The sequence below is a fragment of the Rhizophagus irregularis genome, chromosome 2 (genome assembly GCF_026210795.1).
Source record: "Rhizophagus irregularis chromosome 2, complete sequence".
Classification (NCBI taxonomy): Eukaryota; Fungi; Glomeromycota; class Glomeromycetes; order Glomerales; family Glomeraceae; genus Rhizophagus; species Rhizophagus irregularis.
The window spans coordinates 4,926,525-4,950,315 of NC_089430.1; the positions used below are offsets into that span (position 1 = coordinate 4,926,525).

At 25.6% G+C, this 23,791-nt stretch overlaps 3 protein-coding genes across 3 annotated transcripts; 2 read left to right on the top strand and 1 right to left on the bottom strand.

The window, feature by feature from the left end:
• Positions 1 to 3,687: 3,687 nt before the first annotated feature.
• On the top strand, positions 3,688 to 4,996 carry OCT59_012418 (uncharacterized protein; the record flags this gene model as incomplete). Its single annotated transcript, XM_066134449.1, has 6 exons — positions 3,688 to 3,707; positions 3,941 to 4,254; positions 4,325 to 4,414; positions 4,479 to 4,595; positions 4,673 to 4,786; positions 4,857 to 4,996. 6 exons carry the CDS (start codon positions 3,688 to 3,690, stop codon positions 4,994 to 4,996), a joined length of 795 nt encoding a protein of 264 aa, XP_065989713.1.
• A 6,893-nt stretch (positions 4,997 to 11,889) lies between these two features.
• On the top strand, positions 11,890 to 12,759 carry OCT59_012419 (uncharacterized protein; the record flags this gene model as incomplete). Its single annotated transcript, XM_066134450.1, has 5 exons — positions 11,890 to 11,894; positions 11,993 to 12,291; positions 12,363 to 12,482; positions 12,573 to 12,610; positions 12,700 to 12,759. The coding sequence occupies 5 exons, from the start codon at positions 11,890 to 11,892 to the stop codon at positions 12,757 to 12,759; spliced, it is 522 nt and encodes a 173-aa protein (XP_065989714.1).
• A 6,286-nt stretch (positions 12,760 to 19,045) lies between these two features.
• Positions 19,046 to 19,555, bottom strand: OCT59_012420 (uncharacterized protein; the record flags this gene model as incomplete). The annotated part of the gene is made up of 1 exon (XM_025322768.2): positions 19,046 to 19,555. One exon carries the CDS (start codon positions 19,553 to 19,555, stop codon positions 19,046 to 19,048), a length of 510 nt encoding a protein of 169 aa, XP_025165487.2.
• Positions 19,556 to 23,791: the final 4,236 nt, after the last annotated feature.

Consider the following 23,791-nt stretch of genomic DNA (forward strand, 5'->3'; position numbering starts at 1 on the left):
TTCCATTTTACATAAGTATCTGGGGGACAGAGAAATTTTTTTAGTAACAAATCCTACTCGTCACGCACTATCCGTCGCATGTGCGCTTCAGTCAAGTTGCGTAGTGCCGGTCATTTCGTGACATTTTTTTCAGGTTACGCTGGAGTAGCCACAATTCCACTGCACCACACCCCTACATCATTCTTATTTCTATTTACTAGGGCTGCTACGGATGTCGTGCTTTGCAATGGCAGCGAATTTTTGATCTGAAATTTCTAACCAGTTATAGTAAAATAAATATGTGTGATCACGTGATCAGATGAAAATTGAAGAAAATTTTGGCTGTCTTAATTTCTGTTAGGTGCGGATAGTGTTGAAATATTTTACTAATAAAAAAATAAACTAATTATATCAAAAAAACTGATTTATCCTCTTCTCTTTTCTTCTCTTTCTCTCCTATTCTTTTCTTTTGAATTTTGGATTTGCATTTAAAATTGTAGTCGATGAGAATGACTTTCGAATTTTGATTTTTGATATTTTAAATAATATCCAGGAAAATTTGAAAATCCTTATTGAAACAGTCGCACTTAATGTCGGTCTTACTTTCCTATAAGGTAAAAATAAATAAGATTATAACTATGTACTATAGTCTATAGGGCGATAAAATTGGTAAAAATAGTTTACAGATTATCTCAGAGGTCGGATCGGTAATTCGTGATTCTAAAATTTTTTTTTATATTTTTTTTTATATTTTTTTTTATATTTATATATATATTGACTAATAAAATGATAATATTTAATATCATGTGATAGTTTGCAAAAAAAAAGTTTGATCCAGTGCATTTTATAAAAAGAAAGTTAATTGGTCATAAACGTCATAAGTCTAATAATTTACGAATAATTGACAGTTCATACATTCTTTTTAGGTTATTTAAATAATAATATATTTATGAATGATTCCTCTAAAACGATTTATTACAAATTTATTATATTAAGAATGCGCAGTACCAAAAATTTAAATTTTGAGCGGGTAGCCGGGTTGTGAAGCACAATATGTTAAATTTATTAATCAAGCATTTTTGTTTAAAATAAAAATTTGGGTAGCCAGGTCATACAAAATCAATTTTAGATCCCTTTGCCAGTTAATTTTAATTATTTTTTTAGCATGTAATATTTTTTTTTGTAAAAATTTAAAATTTGATATAATGGATTTTTAGAATATCGAACTATTTCGCTGTATTGGACAACAGATAAGCCGAATACTTTTAGTGAACTGATTGAATTTCACTACCATTTAGAAGCATGAATTTTAAATTTCGGTCAAAATTAAATAAAAAAATAATTCAGAAACTAATTATTTCTAATCTTCTGCATACACGATAACTTTTAAGTCTTAATATTCGCAAAGAATAAATTAATTAATTAGTGATCGGCAAAAGGTTGTACAGTAATAAAATTAGTCTCTTCTTTGCATTACACAAAACTTCATTACACAAATTTGTTTACACAAATTTCTTTACACAAATTTCTTTCTTTGTAAAATTTCTTTACACAAATTTCATACACAAATTTCTTCACAGATTTCTTTGCATTACACAAATTTCATTACACAAATTTCTTTACACGAATTTCTTTCTTTGTAAAAATTTCTTTACACAAATTTCTTTCTTTGTAAAAATTTCTTTACACGAATTTTTTCATACAAATTTCTTTAAATGTGAAGACAATGAAATGATTTTCATGTGCACGGACCGACCAGACCGTTTCGCCACAAATACTCCATTCTAAGTAAAATAATTTTTTTCTTTTTACAATTGCAAACAATATATAGATATAAAAAGCGAAGCAAAGTATTAATGGGTTCTTTAATCAAGTTTATTGAAAAGCTAGTTAGGCCATGTGATTGTGATCGCATGGGTATTGAATGTAATGCAAAACGCTTTAAACAAAATTTTAACAAATGGACTAGTGGTAATAATCATATCGATAAATTTATTCGAGTTAATCAGTTATCGTTATCGCATCGTTATCTAAGTAGTGTGATGGAATGGATACCTTATGATAGACTTTATAATATTAAATATATTGTATCTGGAAAAGTGTATAGAGCAAATTGGATTGATGGATATATACGTTATTGGGACCATAAAAATCAAAATTGGGAAAGACTAGATCAAAATATGTTTGTAATTCTGAAAATTTTGAATAATCCAACGAATATTACATCAGTATATATAGATAAGGTACAGTATATAAAAAAATTATTATTTAACGAAACTTTGAAAGATTTAGTTCTTACTAATATACTTTATATATATATATTATATTTTGCAGATTGCAATGAACAACGAAGTTTATGGAATAACTCAAATCCAAAAACAAAATGTTATATGGTGGTTTTGAATGATAGATGTAAAATATGCCATTATATATGTAATGCAAAACATTTTCAACAAAATTTTGAGAATTGGACTAGTGGTAATAATGTTATTGATAAATTTATTCAAGATGCTCAGCTGTCAGATCATACAAGTGAAATACACAGATCCCTCAAGGAATTCTTTTTTGAGAGTGGGCCAACAGAAGCATTAGAATGGATACCTTATAATAGATTTCACAAAATTAAGTATATGTCAAATGACTGGTTTGGTAAAGTGTATATAGCAATTTGGATTGACGGATATATACATCATTGGGATCGTAAAAACTTAACCTGGAAAAGAATAGGTCAAAATATGCCTGTAATTCTAAAAAGTTTAAATATTAATCCAGCGAGAATTACATCAGAATTTTTAAATAAGGTATAATAAATTTGTCATTAAATAAAATGGCTGGAATTTGTATTTTATTTTATACTGACGTATTAATTTAATTATATTGTAGTTTTTAGTAACAAATAAAGTTTATGGAATAACTCAAGATCCCAAGACCAAAAATTATATTATGGTTTTGGATTATATATGTGAAACATGTAAAAGTGCATGTTACGCAATATATTTTCAACAAAACTTGGAAAATTGGACTAGTGGCAGCAAAGATATTGATAGATTTATTCGAAATACTCAGCTATCAAACCATGATAATAAGTGCCAAGCATTAGAATGGATACCTTATGATAGTTTTGATGATATTGAATATATTGCAAAAGGTGGATTTGGCCTAATATATAGAGCTAGATGGATTGATGGACATATAGATAAATGGGATAACGATAATAAAAATTGGGGGAGAAAAGATCAAAATATGTTTGTAGCTCTTAAAATTTTAAATAAATCAAAAAATGTTAAATTGGAATTTATGAATGAGGTGATTGTCTTATTTGTCTAGTAATTACTTAATTAATATTTAAATTTAAATACTAATACCTATTCTTCTTTTTTAAATATATATAGATTACATCTCATTATAAACTAAATTCGCATAAATGTATTATTAAACTTTATGGAATAAGTCAAGATCCTGAAACAGAAAATTACATTATGGTTTTGGATTATGCAGAAAATGGTGATTTCCGAAGTTATTTAGATGCAAATTATAATAAACTAAGTTGGAATAATAAGATAAATTACCTACATAGCATTGCACATGGACTTAAAGATATCCATGAAAGTGAATTAATTCATCGAGATTTACATATTGGTAATATATTAAGGCTTAGAAAGATTACTTGCATAACTGATATGGGACTATGTAAACCTGCAGATTACGATGCTTCAGAGAATCCAAAAGTCAGTGCATATGGTGTTTTACCTTATATTGCTCCTGAGATTTTACGAGGCCAAATTTATACCAAAGCTGCAGATATTTATAGTTTTGGTATAATTATGTATGAAGTTATTTCTGGATTACCTCCATATTATGACACATACCATAACGAAATCTTAGCAATAAAAATTTGTAAAGGGCTTAGACCAAGGTTTAATATTAAAGTACCCCAATTGATTGTGCATTTAATTAAAAGATGTTTGGACGCAAATCCATTAAATCGGCCAAAAGCAGAAGAAATTAAAAAGACCTTGAGTCAGTGGTTTAGGGAATCATTTGATCTTGAATCTACAAAATATGCAGAGATAAAAAATCAAATTAAAGAAGCTGAAATATTTAATATATCCTCAGATAGTAATACATTTTCAACTAGTTTAGGATTATCATATGAAACACATTCAGAAGCTATTTATACAAGTAGACCACTTAATTTTGATAATCTTCCTGAACCAAAAAATTCTGATGATTATTATAAGAACAATGACAATATAATAAGCAAAGAATTTTCAGGTATTTATTAATAGAAAAACATTCATATTAATATATAAGAAATACTAATAAGATTTTAATCATTAAATAGAATCCTTGCAAATTAATATTTCTCAATTGGAAAATAACAATAACCTTTTTAAACCAAAAATTTCTAATAACATTAGCAAGAAGTCTTTAGGTATACTTATAAAAAAAAATAATGATTTTAAAACAATACTAATAAATCTAAATTCATTAAATAGAGTCCTTGCAAGTTGGTACTTCTCAATTATTTATTGGTAATGGTAATATTTCCGAACTAGAAAATTCTGTTGAGCATTATGAACAAGATGACAATATAGCCGGCAAGGAATCTTTGGGTATTGTTTAATAGCTTGTTATTTCTAAAAACATTGAGACTTATTATAAAGTACTGATTAGAAATATTCTATAATAGAATCCTTACAAATCAATGCCACTCAATTGAAGATTGATGATAATAAACTTTCAAAATCAATAAATATTGTTGATTATGAAAAAAATAATAACATACTTATCATGGAATCTTCAGGTATTTGTTAATAAAAGAAATACTCAAATTAATTATAAAAAGCACTAATAGGAATTTATTTATTAAACAGTGACTTCTTTAAAAATCGACATTCCTCAATCGAATACTAATATGAGTTTCAGAATTTTGTGTATTACATTTGCTATTGCTTATTTGTCAAGCCTTACTTACGTTGCTTATATGCAATACATGGATGCTTTTATAAAGTAGTTCTCTATTATAATTTATAATTTCATTTGACGTTTAGTATTTTTGATGAGTAAAAAATCTAAAAGTGAAATGTGGGGGATTTGATTTTATATTTACACATTATGATTAACAGTAGGCCGACTTTTTTATTTTTATTTTATATTTATATAAATTACAATTTTTTTATGATCAATCATATAGGATCAGTGGATATTCATCAGAAGGGGCGACGAGAATTACGATAAATAGAGTCTTAAATTGCAATGACTTTATATTTTAAACTAGTAAACCGGAAACCGTTGTAAGTCCGGAGCGAAAAAGATAAAACTTTAACTTGCGATTTCATTGGATGACGTCACGTGGTGGGACAGAGAAATTCGCGTGATCGTCCAACTTTATATTGTAATGCCGTAGTATACATAGTAAATTTATTAATTGTGGGGCGCAGTATTATATTTAATCTTAGTGTATAAAATTTTAATTTATTTTTAGTTGTATTAATAATTAGACCGAAAAGTCGTTAAACTATTAGTCATGAGAATCGAGGATAATTGGTCCGGGATGACATTAAACTAACAGGTGATTTAAGGATAAACGATGATCCGAGCAGATCATTAAAAGAAAAGTATTACAAAGCATAATTAAGGAGTTAATGATGATCGGATGGATACAGAAACAGAATAATGGAATTATTTTGACACAATGGAAATACTTTTAAGGTAATGGAATTAAAATTAGGAATCATAATCCAGGAGGTAAATTATAAATCTGAATTCCTTTAAATAGTCGTGATATTTGGGTTTCCAAAAAGGAGGAGAACCCCAGATTTAAAAAGAATAAAAATGGTTAAGTATTATAAATTCACCTTAATAATAATATCAACATGAATCTTTTAGCATTTTTCTTATAATGAAAAATTGCCATTTTAAGAAAATTAATAAAATTAAAGGTTACTAATATGGGAAAATTATTGCATTTTGAAATTTTGACATAACTAATTAATTTATTATTTGACAGTATTAAACCAAGCATATTATTGTACTTATTTATATTGTTAATAAAGAGTTATTTTGTTAATATCTAAGGTGGCAACGTGATTTATCACGGGCTTAGGTATTACAATATACATAAATAGTCTTTCGCTTCGCCGCGGACATTATTATAGATTTATTTTCTATAATTACTTGATTTTAATATTTTATTTTTTTTATCTTTATTGTTTATTAAAAGTATATCTGTTAGCGTTATAAAGCCGTGTGAATCGCTGATCAGAATTTTGTTGATTGTGGCCAGAATTACGGTAACCGGTCAGCATTAAATTCAGTGTTCGATTCGCCTAATCATTTAATTTCATTTGACATTTATTCATATGAACTTAGTTGAAATCAAAAAAAAAAATCTCAAATGATGTAGGTCAATTTCGATATAAAAACAGTAATAATTCTTCCGTGAAAAGTTCTCGAATAGGTCGCAAATATGAAAATCATGGATTTTTTTTTTATAATCGTTATTGGTTTACATATTAACGGTCATTAGGTATACTACATCAATACTGACATTAAAATTTAAAATATTATACATATAAAAATATAGTGCTCACGTATTCCTCCTAATCAAGCCTGTAGATCATTATTTTTTTTTTTTTTTTTTTTTTTTTTTAAACTGTAACGCATCTTTATTAGGATTTAAATAATAAATAACACTATCCTAAATACAAAGATACTTAGAGCTAACCGTGCAAATCATCACGTGTTAACCCTATAACAGAGTATTCTGAACAAAATGACACGTTACAAATAAAATAGAAATAAATACTAATACCTGAAAGAAATCTATCTAAATAACGAAACCTAACTAAAACCTAATTTGTGTAGGAGAAAAGGGTGAAATTTGTAATATTACTAGGTCTACCTAATGTAGCTGTGAAAAGATGAGTCCCAATGGTCTCACACCCAGACAAGTTTATCCCAACATTTCCTCCTAAATCCTACAAAAAAAAAAAGATTAGTAAACTACTCTAAAATAAAAGAAATTGGACTACAATTTGTGGTTTAAGCCTGTAGATCATTATTAATTTTCACACTGCAAAAAATAGAAAAATGTTTGTGGAACGTGCTTACGTGCTCAATTCAGATCACGTTAAACGTAACACCTGCTTAATGTTTAAAACGTGTTTAAAACATGTTTTAAAACGCCAAAATTGTTTTAAACCATCGATAATTGCTAACCTATATTATTTTGTCGATCATACAGTTAATTATGCATAATATGCAGGTGATATTACATGTTTCTAAAAAAAAACATTATTGTCAGTTTAGGTGGTGAAAAATATAAAAATATGGAATTTTTTTAAAAAAAACTTATAAATAGATTAAATGATTATGAAATATACATATATTTTGTTTTTCGAATATTTCAGGCATCATTATTATTTCCATTACATAATAATAAATAAGAAAATGATGCTTTCGACATTGTCGATCTAAATTATGAAAAAATATTTTTGTGATTGGGTGTTTAAATGATCGATCTAATTAATTTCGTACATACCAAGAAATGTTGTGTATCATCACTACAGATCTTTGTTACACTTTGGACTAATAATTCCGGACATCATGTTACATTAATCACAGGGTGATAACAGATAATAAAATGATAGTTAACAATCAAATGGAATGGTACATGTGTTAATGAGTAGTAATTCAGATATGACGATCAGTTTTTATTCAAATGTACGTTAAGAATATTATTGGCTCTGAATAAATGTCCAAGCAAATTTTTCTCGAAAGTAAAATGGCTAAATAACTTTTTATTGAAAATAAAAGTTAGTTCTATGAAAGATTCGAAAATCTATCCAAAAAACTGGGTAGAATTAACGGAGACTTAAAAGAACTCGCAAAAAACCTTTTCCAAACTTAAACATGCGTACAACTAATAGTAAAATTTTCTAAAATCACCTGACCTCTGCATACCTATTTGAGGGATATATATAACGAAAATTCAGTGGACGACCTGACTATGCGTCAACTTGTGCATCGGTTGACTATGGCCAAGGTCATGCTTACATAATCGATGATCATCTATCGCCTAATCAAAGAAACATAACATTCTAACTAAAATAATCTAATAAATGTCCTAACAATATAATCTACTGTGTTGTTTCATTTGTTAGATTTTATAGTGTTACAATATAAAACAAAAGTTTAATTGTTTTTATTATTTTTATTATATTAATTTGTTAACTAAATCTATACATTTCACCGGTGATTAATAATTACTTCGGACGGAAATGATCAACAATTACAAGCGTATGTGGTATGTCACATGTATACATAAGTATTGTCTGAAAATAGTTTTTTTTTTATTACTAAAAAAATTTTTTAACCGTAACCTAATAGGTAAAAGGTGAAGCAAAGTAGTAATCTCAATGAGCTCTTTTATCAAGTGTACTAAGAAAACAACTAAGTCATGCGATTGTGATTATAAATGTAATGCAACACGTTTTAAACAAAATTTTAAAAATTGGACTAGTGGTAATAAAGATATTGATAAATTCATTCAAGGTACTCAGCTGTCAGAACATTCAATCTGTGGAATAGAAAATGCATTGGAATGGATACCTTATGATAGATTTTATAGCATTCAATATATTTCAGAAGGCCGATTTGGCAAAGTATATAGAGCAAATTGGACTGATGGACATATGAATTTTTGGAGCGACGGAAATCAAAATTGGAAAAGAGAAGATCAAAATATGTTTGTGATTCTGAAAAGTATAGATAATATAAACATTGTAAAATTTATTAACAAGGTAAAATTGATTTATCACCTAATGTAATTTTAACTTTTACTAACACATATTTTTAGATTATTATATACTATAATGATAAAGATCAGAATGGAAGAAGTCTTAAATTCTTAGAAAATTTTTTCTTCCATAATCATCTACAATTTAATAATGCAAATAATGTCGCATCAAAAATTAAAAATGAGGTATATTAAATTATTAATTAAAATTGGGCAATTTTATCTTACTAATATATAATCAATATTTGTAGATTGCAATACATGATAAAATTTATGGAATAACTCAAGATCCAAAAACCATGAATTATATGATGGTTTTGAACACTATATGTAAAAAATGTAAATCTGTATGTAATGCAATATATCAACAAAATCCGAATTGGACTAGTGGCGATGATATTATTGATAAATACATTCAAGATACTCAGTTATCAAAACATAATAGTTATTTTGAATGGATACCTTATGATAGATTTTATGGCGTTAAATATACTGCAAAGGGCGAGTTAGACAAAGCGTATATAGCAAATTGGATTGATGGATATATAGATAAATGGGATAATTCTACTAAAAATTGGAAAAGAAAAGGACAAAACATGTTTGTGATTCTGAAAACTAGAGATAGTCTAAATATTGAGGTATAATAGATTGTTTTTTTTCAAAAAAAAAAAATAAGCATTTCTTTATAAAATATACTATCCCAAATAATCACTACACAAGAAATACTCAGACCGTTGTACATACGGATAGGAACTGACTCGCTCGGTTCGTTCCAGTTCTAATTGAACGGACTGACTTGAGCCAGTTCAAATTGGATGAACGATTTAGTCAGTTTGGTACCAAAATTTGTTAGAACCGATTTAGAACTGAAAGTACTGATCAAACTGCTCAACCGCGAACTTTTTCCATCCCTAGTTATACAATAGATAAATACGAAATATTATAAATTTGTTGTTTAATGAAATTTTAATTTTTATTCACATATTTTAGATTTCGACATACTATCGAAATCGAAATACTTCCACTATATGCATATCTACGAAAAGTTCTTTTGATAATGCTGCATCAAAAATTAATAATGAGGTATATTAAAATTATTATTTAATGAAATTTGTGGAAATTTAATCATATTAATATATTCGATTTATAGGTTGAAATGCATCATCAAATTTATGGAATGACTCAAGATCCAGAAACTAAGAATTATATGGTTGTTTTGAATGCAAGATATAACTGTATGTGTAATAAACAAAATTTTGAAAGTTGTAATGCGAAACATTTTCAAAAAAAATTTAAAAATTGGACTAGTGGTAATGATGATATTGATAAATTCATTCAAGATACTCAGTTTTTGGCTCATTATAATATAAGCAAAGCATTAGAATGGATACCTTATAATAAATTTCGTAATATTAAATATATTGCAAAAAATGGTTTGGGTGAGGTATATAGAGCAAATTGGATTGATGGATATATAAGTAAATGGGATATTAAATATCAAAATTGGAAAAGAGAAGACAAAAATATGTTTGTAGTTCTGAAAAGTTTAAATGATCCAAAAAATATTTCATTAAAATCTATTGAAGAGGTCAGTATTAATAAATTATCCAATGAAATTTTTAGATATTATAACTTTAACTAGTATATTATATTTACTGTATTATTGTAATTGTAGATTGCAGCACCATATAAGGTTTATGGAATAACTCAAGATCCAAAAACAAAGAATTATATGATGGCTTTAAGTTGTAGTAAATGTGAAAAATGTGAAAGTGCATGCAATGCAATATACTTTCAACAAAATTTTGAAAGTTGGACTAGTGGTAATGATGATATTGATAAGTTCATTCAAAAAACCCAGCTTTCAGCTCATTATGATGTAAGCAAATCATTAGAATGGATATCTTATAGTAGATTTTGTAATGTTAAATATATTGCAAAAAATGATTTTGGCGAGGCGTATAGAGCAAATTGGATTGATGGATATATACATAAATGGAATAATGAATATCAAAATTGGAATAGAAAAGATCAAAATATGCTTGTAGCTCTGAAAAGTTTAATTGATCTAGAAAAATATATTGAAAAGGTACGATTATTATTTCATAAAATTATTAGATATTCTAATTTTTATTAATATATTGTATTTATTGTATTATAATTGTACAGTATAAAGTTTATGGAATAACTCAAGATCCAAAAACAAAGAATTATATGATGGTTTTGAACAAAATATGTGATGAATGTAAATGTGTGTGTAATGCAATGCATTTTAAACAATATTTTAAAAGTTGGACTAGTGGTAATGATTATATTGATAAATTTATTCAAAATACTCAGCTATCAGCACATACAGCCTATGGAGCACGAAATGCATTAGAATGGATTCCTTATGATAGATTTCATGGCATTAAATACATTGCAAAAGGTGGATTTGGTAAAGTGTATGGAGCAAATTTGGTTGATGGATATATAGGTGAATGGAATGAAAATCGGAAAAGAAGTGAACATAAATTTGTGGCTCTGAAAATCTTAAATAATTCACAAAATATTTCACTTGATTTTGTGAATGAGGTATGAATTTATTAAACTAATAAGGAAAATGAAGTGAAAGCTTATATAATTATTATTTTTTTTTTTGTAGATTACATTACATCATCAAGTAAATAATAATGTTAATGTTATTAAACTTTATGGAATAACTCAAGATCCTGAAACAAAACATTATATAATGGTTTTAGAATATGCAAGCAAGGGAAGTTTACGAAATTATTTAGATACAAATTATAATACATTAAGTTGGAAAGATAAACTTCTTCATTTTTGTCATATTGCATCTGGACTCGTAGATATTCATAGAAATGAATTAATCCATCGAGACTTTCATATTGGCAATGTATTAGTGTCTAATTTTGTAAAAATAGCTGATTTGGGATTATGTAAACCTGCAGACTACAGTGCATTAGAAAATACAAGAAAAAATGTCTATGGTGTTTTACCTTATGTGGCTCCTGAAATTATACGAGGATATGATTACACTAAAGCCGCTGATATTTATAGTTTCGGAATAATTATGTATGAAGTAATTTCTGGATTACCTCCATATCATGATGTAAGCCATAATGAAATGTTAGCAATAAAGATTTGTAAAGGACTCAGACCAACATTTAATATTAAAGTACCTCAATTGATCGTGCAATTAATTAAAAGATGTTTGGATGCAAATCCAGTAAATCGTCCAACAGCAAAAGAAATTGAAGAAATTACGAAAATATGGTGGCATGAACCAACAGCAGAATTACAAAAGCAAATTAAAGAAGCAGAAAAGATAAATAAAAATATATCAATTATTAGTATTATACCTTCAGCTAGTTTACGAATATCATACAAAACACATTCAGATGCTATTTATACGAGTAGATTGCTTAATTTTAACAATCTTCCTGAACAAAAAAATTCTGATGATTATTATGAACAAAATGATAATATAATTAGCAATGAGTTTTTAGGTATTGTTTAATAATATGTTTAAAAAATTATTAATTATTGTACTACTAATTAAATTTAATCTATTGGATAGAATCCTTACAAATTGATATTTCTCAATTGAATATTGATGATAGCGATAAACTTTCTAAACCAAAAAATTCTGATGATTATGAACAGAATGATGATAATATGATAAGTAAAGAAGATTTAGGTATTATCTAATAATTTATTATTTCAAAAAAATCATTAAAAATACTGAGACTTATATAGTAATAATAATCAAATTTACTCTATTGGATAGAATCCTTACAAATTGATATTTCTCAATTGAACGATTTAGTGAGTGTATAAGTTTAATTTTATTACATTAACTTTTGCTTTTCATTATATTAATATTTTGCTTAATTTATTATTATTTTTTTCTCTAGACCAAAACAGGGAATCTAAAGGCAAAGATAAAATCTAGGATAAAAGCTGTTATTAAGTAGTTTATGTTGTCATCCTGGTTTGTATTAAGTTACTAATAGAAATTATAATATATATATATTGTTTAGTTTTAATACTAGTATTATTATTTTCAAGTTATTTTTCGTCATTATAATTTATAAATTCTGTTTAACGTTTAGTATAAGGTGATGGGCAATCTTTTTTTTTTTCTTTTCTATAGTTTTTGAATTGCTTTTTTTTTAAAAAAAAGGGGGACGAAAATAACGTTAAACAGAGTTTTAAATTATAATGTCCTTAAGTTATATTTTATTTATTTTATTGATTAAATAGAACCGTTAAAATTAAATAAATGACGTACACTATATGACGTAACAAATACTGCCGGAAATAAGTAATCCCGAAATTAAGCAACGCTGGCCAGAATTATCATGCTTTGACCAGAATTATGGTAACCTTCGGCCAGAGTTAATAGGTGTTGCTTATTCGAATATAGATTGACATGTAAAGATTGTGTGCGAAATAGTAACAAATAATTCTTCCATGAGTTTTCGATTGAATACACGAAACCATGAATTGAGTGGTGTTAAACAGGTATAGGTATAAGGTAGTTATCCATATAAAAAATTTTTCAGAAAATGATCACGTGTCTGGGTTTCTTCGGAATTAAAACTAGAAAATGATCATTTATCGGAGTTTTTACCAGAATTTTTTTTTATAGGGTATGTGAATTAAATTAATACTGACGTTATAATATTAACAATATTGTACAGTCAGCCCTTTCTATAGCGAATGATACAACGAATCTTTAATGTGGTACGCATTAAATCACATGAAAAAAAAATTGTTACACCGAATTTTACTAATAAAATGGTGTATAACGTTGAACGAAGAAAAACTTATAAATTCACAGATGTAGGTGACCCTTTTTATGACGAATTTCTTTTAAAACGATTTTTTTTTTTTAATATAACAAAGATTTTTGCAAGATAAATTTTAATATAAAGGGTAGTTTGATGCTGGATTTGTAGAATTTTTCTCAAATAAGCAATTTTACCACTTTTAATTCATTTTATCAAAAGATGGATGAATTATGTTTCGAATCATGAGCATGACGTTTTACAAGTATTTTCCTCTATTTTACTGCATTATACCAAATTTTTCCGCTATACGGAATAATTCTTAACAAATTTTCTCATAACGAAGGCCTGATCGACCCGGACGCCTACTTCGTTATATCGGGTGCCGACCGACGACCGTACCCTCATATAAAAAGTACCGTGTTCGCAACTGGCCGAAGTTAACATTAACGCCATTAACGTGCAAGTCCATAACTCCCAAACTCGGGCACCCCACTGTACCACTGTACGACTGTTACGTTAAGGACGCCCGTGTGACATATCACAGATCAGCAGAAATTAATTCCGGCCGATGACAAAATCTGGGACAATTGACCAGGATTGTAGATCACTATTCTTTACGCTGCGCAGATTGACAGATTGTTATACCCATGTGATTGATGATCAATCACGTTTAAATCATTATTAGGCGATTGTTTAATAATCCCAATTCCCACGTTGTAAAAATAGAATTTTTTACGATTATTATTATTTATAGAAATATCATTTAAATAATGAAAAAAAAATGAAGAAGTTGAAAAATTAATAACCAATTTTATTAAATCTATAAAATCAATCATTTTAAAATTTTTTGTATGATGATGATTGATAATAAAAAAAAAAATGATATTGTGAAACATGCCTCGACTCAGGTCACGTTAACATAACAATATAACACCTGATAATATAACAGCGGTGATAACCGAAATTTGTAACCATCTACCCCACCCCATCTATAATTTTCATTTTGTAACAATAAAAACGCCATTTAAATTATACACAAAAACATCTTTTTTTTTTTAATACAAACATATAAATAATGTAGTACGTAATTTTGATTTTTTTTATATTTTTAATTTTTAATTTTCCTAGATTTTAATTTTAAAGGAAAATATCATAAAAAGAAATTCATCTCTTAACTAAACTAGGTTTAAAGTTGAAAGTTTTTAGAAAATCACAGCCACACTTTATCTCATTATTCTATTCCGTACAACTATTCATCGCATCGAAATCCTAAATCAAAATCTATTTTTTGTATAACTAACTTTAAATAATACATTACATTAATATTATTATTATGTTATGTTATAATTATATTATATTATATAATATTATATTATATTATATTATATTATATTATAAATAATAAATTTAAAAAATATTTTTAATTAGTAATACATTTTGAAAGAAACCTATTAAAGTCATACAATTTATGATAATTTTGGTTAATAATTTTTTTTTAGTATTTTTTCAAAATTAGTTCAATAAAAAAATTTTTTTTTTTTTCAAGAACGTTTGAGATTTAATCCTTTAATTTATTAGACAATTTTTTTCTCACAATGATAAGTATTCTTTAGTATTTTTTTTAAAAAAAATCCAGACTTCCAAATAATAAAATAATATTAACTATACTTATACTGACCTGGTTTTAAAATAATAAAACCCCCCTGAGTTCTTGAATGAGTCTTTTTTACCACACTATCCATATTTTCATTAAAAAAAAAAAACCGGACACTCCATTGTTTATTTATTTATTTGTTTATTTATATTTTTTCTTTTTTTTTTTAAAATAAAAAAGTAAAATAAATAAAATATTTAATACTTTTTTTTTTCAGTCATTCAAAAAAGCATTGTGTACTTTATTTTACAAGTAAGAAATCTAGTTTTTTTTTTTTTCATTGAGGTCCCGAACCTCTTTATCTTATCTTTTAGAAAAACAAAACGTGTTCAACAAACTTTATTAAAAAAATATGAAAATCATTCGATCTCATTTTTTACAAGTTTCTATTGTTTTAATACCTTAATATGGTACAATAAAAAAATTTAAAGATATCGTTGTTATGAGTAATTATGAAACGTTTCAAAAAAATTAAATAATATTAATAATATTTATTAGTTTTATATATTTTGTATTTCTTTTTTGATTTTAATAGCAAAAAAAATAAATAAATAATAAAGAAAATAATAAATAAAAAAATTGTATTGTTAAATCAAATTTATATAAATAGGTAATAAAATATATTATAAAAGGAAATGAAAGGCGTATGAGAATAATAAATAAAGCTTATAAAGTAAAAAAAAAAGTAAAAAAAAAATATATATATATTGTTTCTGATGCCATATTGACCATCATGAAACTAAAAAGAAAAAAGTTATTAATTTTTATTAATTTTTCCTTCCGCCCCCACATTTTTTCTTTCCACACTTTCTCACTTTCTACTTAAAATGGTAAAACTTATAAAAAAAACATTCTCATGCATGAATTTAAAATTTTTCCACGCAAAAAAAAAAAAACGCCCATCATGAAACCTTTTTTTTTTTCACAATGGCATGATTAAAATATAATTGGCGGAGATCTATTGAAATGATTTTTTTTTTAATTAAATTTTTTTTATCCGGGTAATTAAAGACAATAGCAAAAAAATGGAGGGTATTGTTAGTGATATTTTTAAACCTGCCAGGGAACTCGACTTTGAACCTGTCAAAATATTATCACATTAAAAGGTTACTCAAATTTTCAAGCCATTAACTTTAAAAAAAAAGGTCCAAAAAAGACGAATATTAATAAAGTGAAAATATATTTTTAGTTTGTTACTCAAAACGAGGATTACAAACAAACAAAATAAATAAAAATAAAAAAATAAAATAAAATAAAAAAAAATTGATAAAAGATAAAATAAATAAAAAATCATGAAAAAAAAAATAAATAAATTACTATACTATACTATACTATTTATTATATCGTAATTTATCTAATAAAGAATTCTTTTTTAATATTAATTATTTAATTATTTTAGTCAAAAAAAAAGAAAAAAATCGAAATTTATTATATTTTACCATGTGAAATTATGATATTTTTTTGAGAATGGGATTTTTTGATACTTGTGATACTCTATAGAAAAAAAGAAAAAAAAAAAAATTTATTTTTTTTATTTTTTTATTTTTTTTGCATAAAATCATCAAAATTTACACGTGGGTCGGAAAGGAAGATCCAAATAATAAAGTCATATGAATAACAACTGCAATCGTATGGGGTATTCCGCACATAAGTTTGTAAGTATTTCCTTATCTGATACTGTTTCTTTGTAATATCTACAAGGCGCAGTCTATATAGTTTATTAACATACCTAAATACGTGAAATATGTGCATAACAACCTAAGCCCATTGTCATCCAAAAAAAACATTTTATAACGGCCCGCATCATAGAAATTCATTCATTATAATGAATCAAATGTATAAATTTCTCATTTTCCGCAAATATGTTATTATGTTATTAATAGTTCTAATGGTTTTTAATAGTTGTAATAATTTTTTCTATTGTGCTTATTGTACTCTAAATGGAAACAAAAAAAAAATACTACGCTTAGGTAAATCATTTATAATTATTTATTATTTCTCTTTTATCTCTTTTATTTCGACCTTTTTTTATCTCTTTCAATTTTTTTTATTTCAATTATTTCCTTTGTTCATTCTCCCCATTCATTCCATTTAATAAAAAGAAATCATGAAAATAATATGAGTTTTAAAATAATTTTTTTTTATTTTTTTTCATTGGACGGGAAATATTTTACCGCTAAATAAATTAATAATAAACGTAAAATTATGGTATTATATTATTATTATGTACAGTATAATTAATTATACATATATTTTTTTTTATTATATAATAATATTATATATTATAATTATATTATAAATTAGAAATTTTTTTAGCAGGACTAAAACTCGTTTTATCTTCTCCTCGTCTCATAAATTTGACAGTTCCGATAAGAAAAAAAAAAAAAAATTAAAATTTTTTTTTTAATCCAAAGCATATGTCAAGCATATGCAAATCTACCATTTTTAAGAAGATAGCATTAGTCATAAATAAAATAGCTTGCATTAATATTACCTAAAACACATAATTATTTCTCTCAAAGTAGTAAAAAAAAAATTTAATTATACAACTACGAGATGAGTCCCATTTCCATATTGGGCGCAGAAAAAATTTTTTTTTTTTTTTTTTTTTTTTTAATTATGCTTCTTTGATAAATTTTTTTCTGATGATACATTAAAATTTTTTTTTTCCATTATTATTTACATTTTATTTGTAATGTAACATTATTTTGAAGGTGCGCCATTTAAAAAGGTAAATTTTACGTAGTTAATAGTCTTCGAAAAGGAAGGAAATAACGCCGTAACAAAAACCACCACATTAAATAATTACGAAATTACGATGATTACGATGAAATATCATCATAACTATAACGCCAAATTACTATACTCAGTCTTCTCCCCTAATAAATCGTCTCATATTTTCAAAGTTTAAACCGTCACACACACAAAATGTGATCTATTAACCAATCAAAGAAAAGAAATGATAATTAACGTTTAATATGCAATAAAAAAAAAATTTTTTTTTATATTTTTTATTAATGTAAAAAAAAAAAACGAAAAAAATACGGAAGATTTTTTGATGATGTACAATAAAAAAAAATAAACGGGAAAATTTTTTTACGATGAAATTTTTTTTTTTTTACGAGATAAGCGTAAATCTGATATCTTTATTTTTTGTTTTATTTTAAATTTTTTTTCTTTTTGCTAATTATTAAAATAATAATGAAATTAATAGTGAAAAAAAACCCCGTAAAACTAAGACTAAACTTAAAACTAATTACTAAATTATTTTTTTTAAAAAAAAGTGAGAAAAAAGGAAAAAAAAAATTTTTTTTTGTACAATATTTTTTTTTGAAATTTAAAAAATCTTTAAGAAAAAAATAGAAAAATTGTAAAAAAAAATTATATAATAAAAAAAAAAAGGGAAAATTTCAAAAAAAATAAAAGAAAATTTTTGTAATGAATGAAAAAAAAAGTGCGTGTAAAAAAAAATGTACAAGATGAAAGAGGAAAAAAAAAATAATAAAAATGCGAAAAAAAAATTTTAAATACTTTTTGTGGTTTTTGTAAAATACTTTTTGTAAAAAAATATGCAGTGTATGTATATAAATCCCGAAATCAACTAATCCATTATTTAAAATGTATCATTATTACAGGACAATTAGACTACTAATTAGACTAGTATTATTTATCTATTATAATATTAGAAAAAAAAGGAATTTTTTATTCCAAGTCTAACGAAAATTTTTGAATGAGCAATTCCAGCGAGTCCATAAGTCAATTATAACATTTTGAAACGCTAGAAAAGCCCATAAAATGAAAAACTGTACGTTTTTAAGAATATTGAAAACGTACACCAGCGACAAACATCTCATCATAAGATTCCATTTCCATATCGCTTATGTTATCTTTCTTCTCCACACGAATTTCAGTCCAACATTCGTCTGAAAACTTTTCCAAATTAGGAAAACTCGTATATTCTATTGATTGATCTGAACTTGAAGAACAAAAAGAAGTTGGAGTTGAAGGAACATCGTCGGGTGAAGATGATAAAGTAGTTGTTGCTAATGAAGAAGAAGTAGAAGAAGAATGTTGACTTGACATTGAATTTAATGACAATGGACGTGAGAATAGAGCGGAACGTCTTCGTTTATGTATTGGAATATAAGAGAATGTTGGTTGTCTATATAATGATGAATGATCACCTTCGAACGATGGTTCAGGCGATAATGAATGTGAAGAAAAACATGATATATGTGAAGAAGAAAGCGTTTGTGCATGATTATTGTTATTGTTATTACTATTAAGTTCTTCTAAAGCTTTGCGTGATACGCTAACTGGCATTGTTTTTGATAAAAATTGGTGCATTTTGAAACTAATTATTTCGTATGAGAATGGTTTGTTAATATAATAATTCTCGTTTTTTTTTTAAAATTACCGTAAAAAAATTCTGGTTAAAATTCTGGTTGAAAAAATATTTTTTGTATTAAAGAAATATTTTTTGAAGATTTAAAAGATTTTAAGAAAAAAAATTTTCGAAAAAAAAAATGGGACGTATTTATAAATAAAAAATTGTTTATGTTAAAAAAGGAAATACACGCCTTATAATCTGATAAAAAAAAAATAGTCAAGTATCAAGTAAACTTGAAAAAGAATTTATGCTTGTGGCTTGCTTCTTTGTTATTTATTCTCTATTCATATAAAGAAAAAAAGGGTTTAGGAAAAAAAAAATGATTATAGTTTAAAGAGTAAGGTTTAATCTCAGAATCAGGATTTTTGCCTGTATTTATAAAAAAACGTAAAGTATATTGCATAATATAATTGTGATATTTAAATATTTAATGCATGAATAGGAGTTACCTTTTATTGGACATAAAAGTAAAAGTGATGACGATCATTTTGAGGGACCCCACATATTAGCTATTATTAAATGCATTAATTTATATTACGTGTAATAGAAAATTGTAGAATAAAAAGAATAAATTTATCACACAATACCTATTATTATCACACAATGTCATTTGATATTTTAATATTACCCGGATAACCAGAAACAATCCTTCCCCTATTTTAACAAAAAAAAATACGGCCAGTCATTATTCCACATTACATTATTACATAAATATATCTTTAAATATGCCTATTGCCTATTAAACATAACAACGTTCTTGTGACCTTTATTGCAATCATCCCTTTGCATTTAATAATATTTAATAATGTATTACTTATATAAACAACGAATATTGGCTCACTTAGCTGCTAAGACAAGTTTTATATAAAAATTTTTTCTTTATATGCATGTAGTAAATTACGCTTTACTGTTATTGGATTTAATTAAATTATAATAACTGTAATGTGATACTGGTGATACATTTCTTAATGCCTAGTAATTTTATATAGAAAATAAAAAATATCGTTATTTTACGGAAAATAAAAATCTCCGAAATTTTTATTTGGTCCTTTTCTATTTATCAAATGATTCTTTAATTACAAAATGTTTAAGAAAAAAATTTAAAGGAATTTATGACATAATGACATCAGATGATCAAAAAAAAGCAACAATGACATATTACAACTTCTTTTTTTATTAAAAAAATAAAATAAAAATTAGGTATTGATAATCATTCTATTTCATTTTATTTCTAATATTTTATTTCTATTTCGAAAAATATTTGATTGTAAATATGGTAAATATTGTCAATTAATAAGTAATTACTATAAATAAATTCTTGTATTATGTTCATAATATCATTCGTCCATTTTTTTTCTTGGCCAGAATTGTTTCCAGAATTTTATTTATAAAAAAAAAAAATCACCAGTAAAACTTTCGGCCCATTTTCGTTTCATTCTGGAAAATCAATGGTAACCAATGCATTTGTTATTGTGTTTATTATTATAAAAATAATTTTAACTAAATATTATACGGAAAACACAAACCAAACTTGTGTATCCTTATTATGCATTTGTTGAAACCGGTTTTACCGGTTTGTTTACCGGTTTATCTTCCAGTTTTGATTTTAGGCTAAAATAATCCCGCCAACAGTTCGAAAATTTGGAAGCAAATTTCACATTTCAGGAAGTTTCTGGTGTAACAGTTTAAAAATATTTTCGTAACATATAAATATATTTTAGTTTATTCTATTCTATTTAGTTTATTCTATTCTATTTAGTTTATTCTATTTTATACTATATTTTATTCTATTTTATTCATTCTATTTTATTCTATTTTATTCTATTTTCTTTTCTTTTATTTTATTTTTCTTTTATTTTCTTTTCTTTTATTTATTTTTTTTTCAACTGTTCGTTTGTTATTAAATATTATGGAATTTCAGGAGCAAAAAATTCATAGTACTTATAGTATGAATGAAATATAAAAGTTATATAAAAGTTATAGAAGTTAGAATTTTTTTTTTTTTTTTTATCATTTAAAAATAATATAAATAAAATTATTTTATGTTGTGTTTTAAAAAAAAAGATATATATATACATACATACATACATATATTATATATATTATCTATATTATTTATATTATTTATATATATATATTATATTTTTATTTTAAATTTTATTTATTTATTTATTTTATTTTAAAACAAACCAATGTTTTTGTTTTCCGGATAAATCCGGATTTATAATCAAGATTATTCCAATTAGGTGGATGATTTTCACCCGATTTTTGATTTTGATTCCGGATCGCATGCAAAAAAAGTTTAAAATCTTAAAAAAAAAATTTTTTACACGTTTTTCTGAATTCCATAAATTGAAAGAAAAAAAACCTTTCATTTCTTTTAAAGAGTTGAAGATTTTCTTTAAGATAAGCCACATTTAGAATGGGTTTTCTCCCTTTTTTTCATGTTTTTTTTTTATTCGTTACAAAAAGTTTTAGTTCGTTCAATCACGTGATACTAGGAATAAATTTTTTTCGCAGCAAACAGTTCTCAAAAATAACGGATATGATTAATTAGGATGAGAAAACATTTGTATTACTAATCTTTTTCTATGGTTCATAAATTATGAAACATTAAAATTTTTTTTTTAAAAAAAAATACTTTTACTATAAAAAAAAAATTATTGGTTAAACTAATATAAAGAACTTTTTTAAATTAGTAATATAAAAAACGAAAATCAATCAAAATAACGAAATTTTTAATGTTTCATTTTTAAGTAATAATACATACATAAATGTAATAAACTATCATACTCAATATGTATCATGTAAGGAACGGATATACTACTTGCTATATTACTGCTTATACTACTCCTTTAAATCTTGGCAAACGCCTCTTCGTCATGGTAATAAAGAAATAAAAATAACTACTACGTAAGCACAACGACTAGCATAACAGATATACTTACTCCTTTATTTAATTTATTTGTAATAGAATAAAAATACAAATCAGGGATGTATCCGAGAACACGTGTAGTTCACGTTATCTACAGGGGTATTGATCAGTCGATCATTCTATATAGTATACTAAAAATGGGTAAGATAAATCAAATTTTCACAGTTGTTTTAGGGCCAGAATTATATTATGTCAATCCATCAATCCATTCGCAATAAATTCCAATCGAAATTATCTAAAAAAGGGAAATAGTTATGTGATAATTTTGTTATTTCACAAATTGCATCATTGAAACTATGCTTATTTTTTAAAAAAAGAAAATTGCATCATTTGCATCATTGGTCTACTTTTATCGCACGGCCCCCTATATGATCATGATGATTTTGTTCGATCTGTTTAACCAATATTTTCACGGAGGTATCTACATTTTTTTTAGCGTATAAATAGGACCCTTAAAGGCTTAAAATGAACAGTATAATCTAAAAGTCCGAGGTAAAATAATCTGTACGCATTTTTTAAGACTATAACTCATTTTTAGTCTCTAATTCGTTATTGCGGAAAGAAAATCGTAAAGTTAACGTTAAGGGAAACGTGAACTGACGCATTATTCAATGCTGGAATTATGATAATTTCGGTCAGTATCCAGAAAAGGTAATAGCTTTCACTGGCATTATCTATAAAAGGAGAGATTTTCGGACCGGTTGTGACTTGTGACACTTTTATGATATATTTCGGGTATACATCATACAATATCCATATTGTGAATGAATTAAAAATTTTGTATTAGAAATCCCTATAATCCCTATGAAAGATTCTCTGGAAAAACTCCGATAACCCCGATAAATAATCATTTTTCAAGTTTTTATTCCAAAAAAATCCAACATGTGATCAATATTGCAAAAATTACCCTTAATCTTTGGGTCATACATTAAATTCACCACAAATCACTATCGACAAACCATAATAAGAAGTTAATGACCTAGTCATGTGGTCGTTCAAACATTTTGAAAAATTGAAATAAAATTTGATTTCGTTTCGCCGACAGGCAGTGTTATAAATTCAAAAAATTCTTATACGCGCGCATATCATTAATAAAATTCATTTGTGCAACCTATTAATTTCATATGCGCTTTATATATTAATGATAGGCGCTACAGTAGGCGCTACTAAGAAAAATTCCGCCTGATATTTTCAACGTAATGTACGCTGCGCCTACTGCGCGAATCCGATTTAG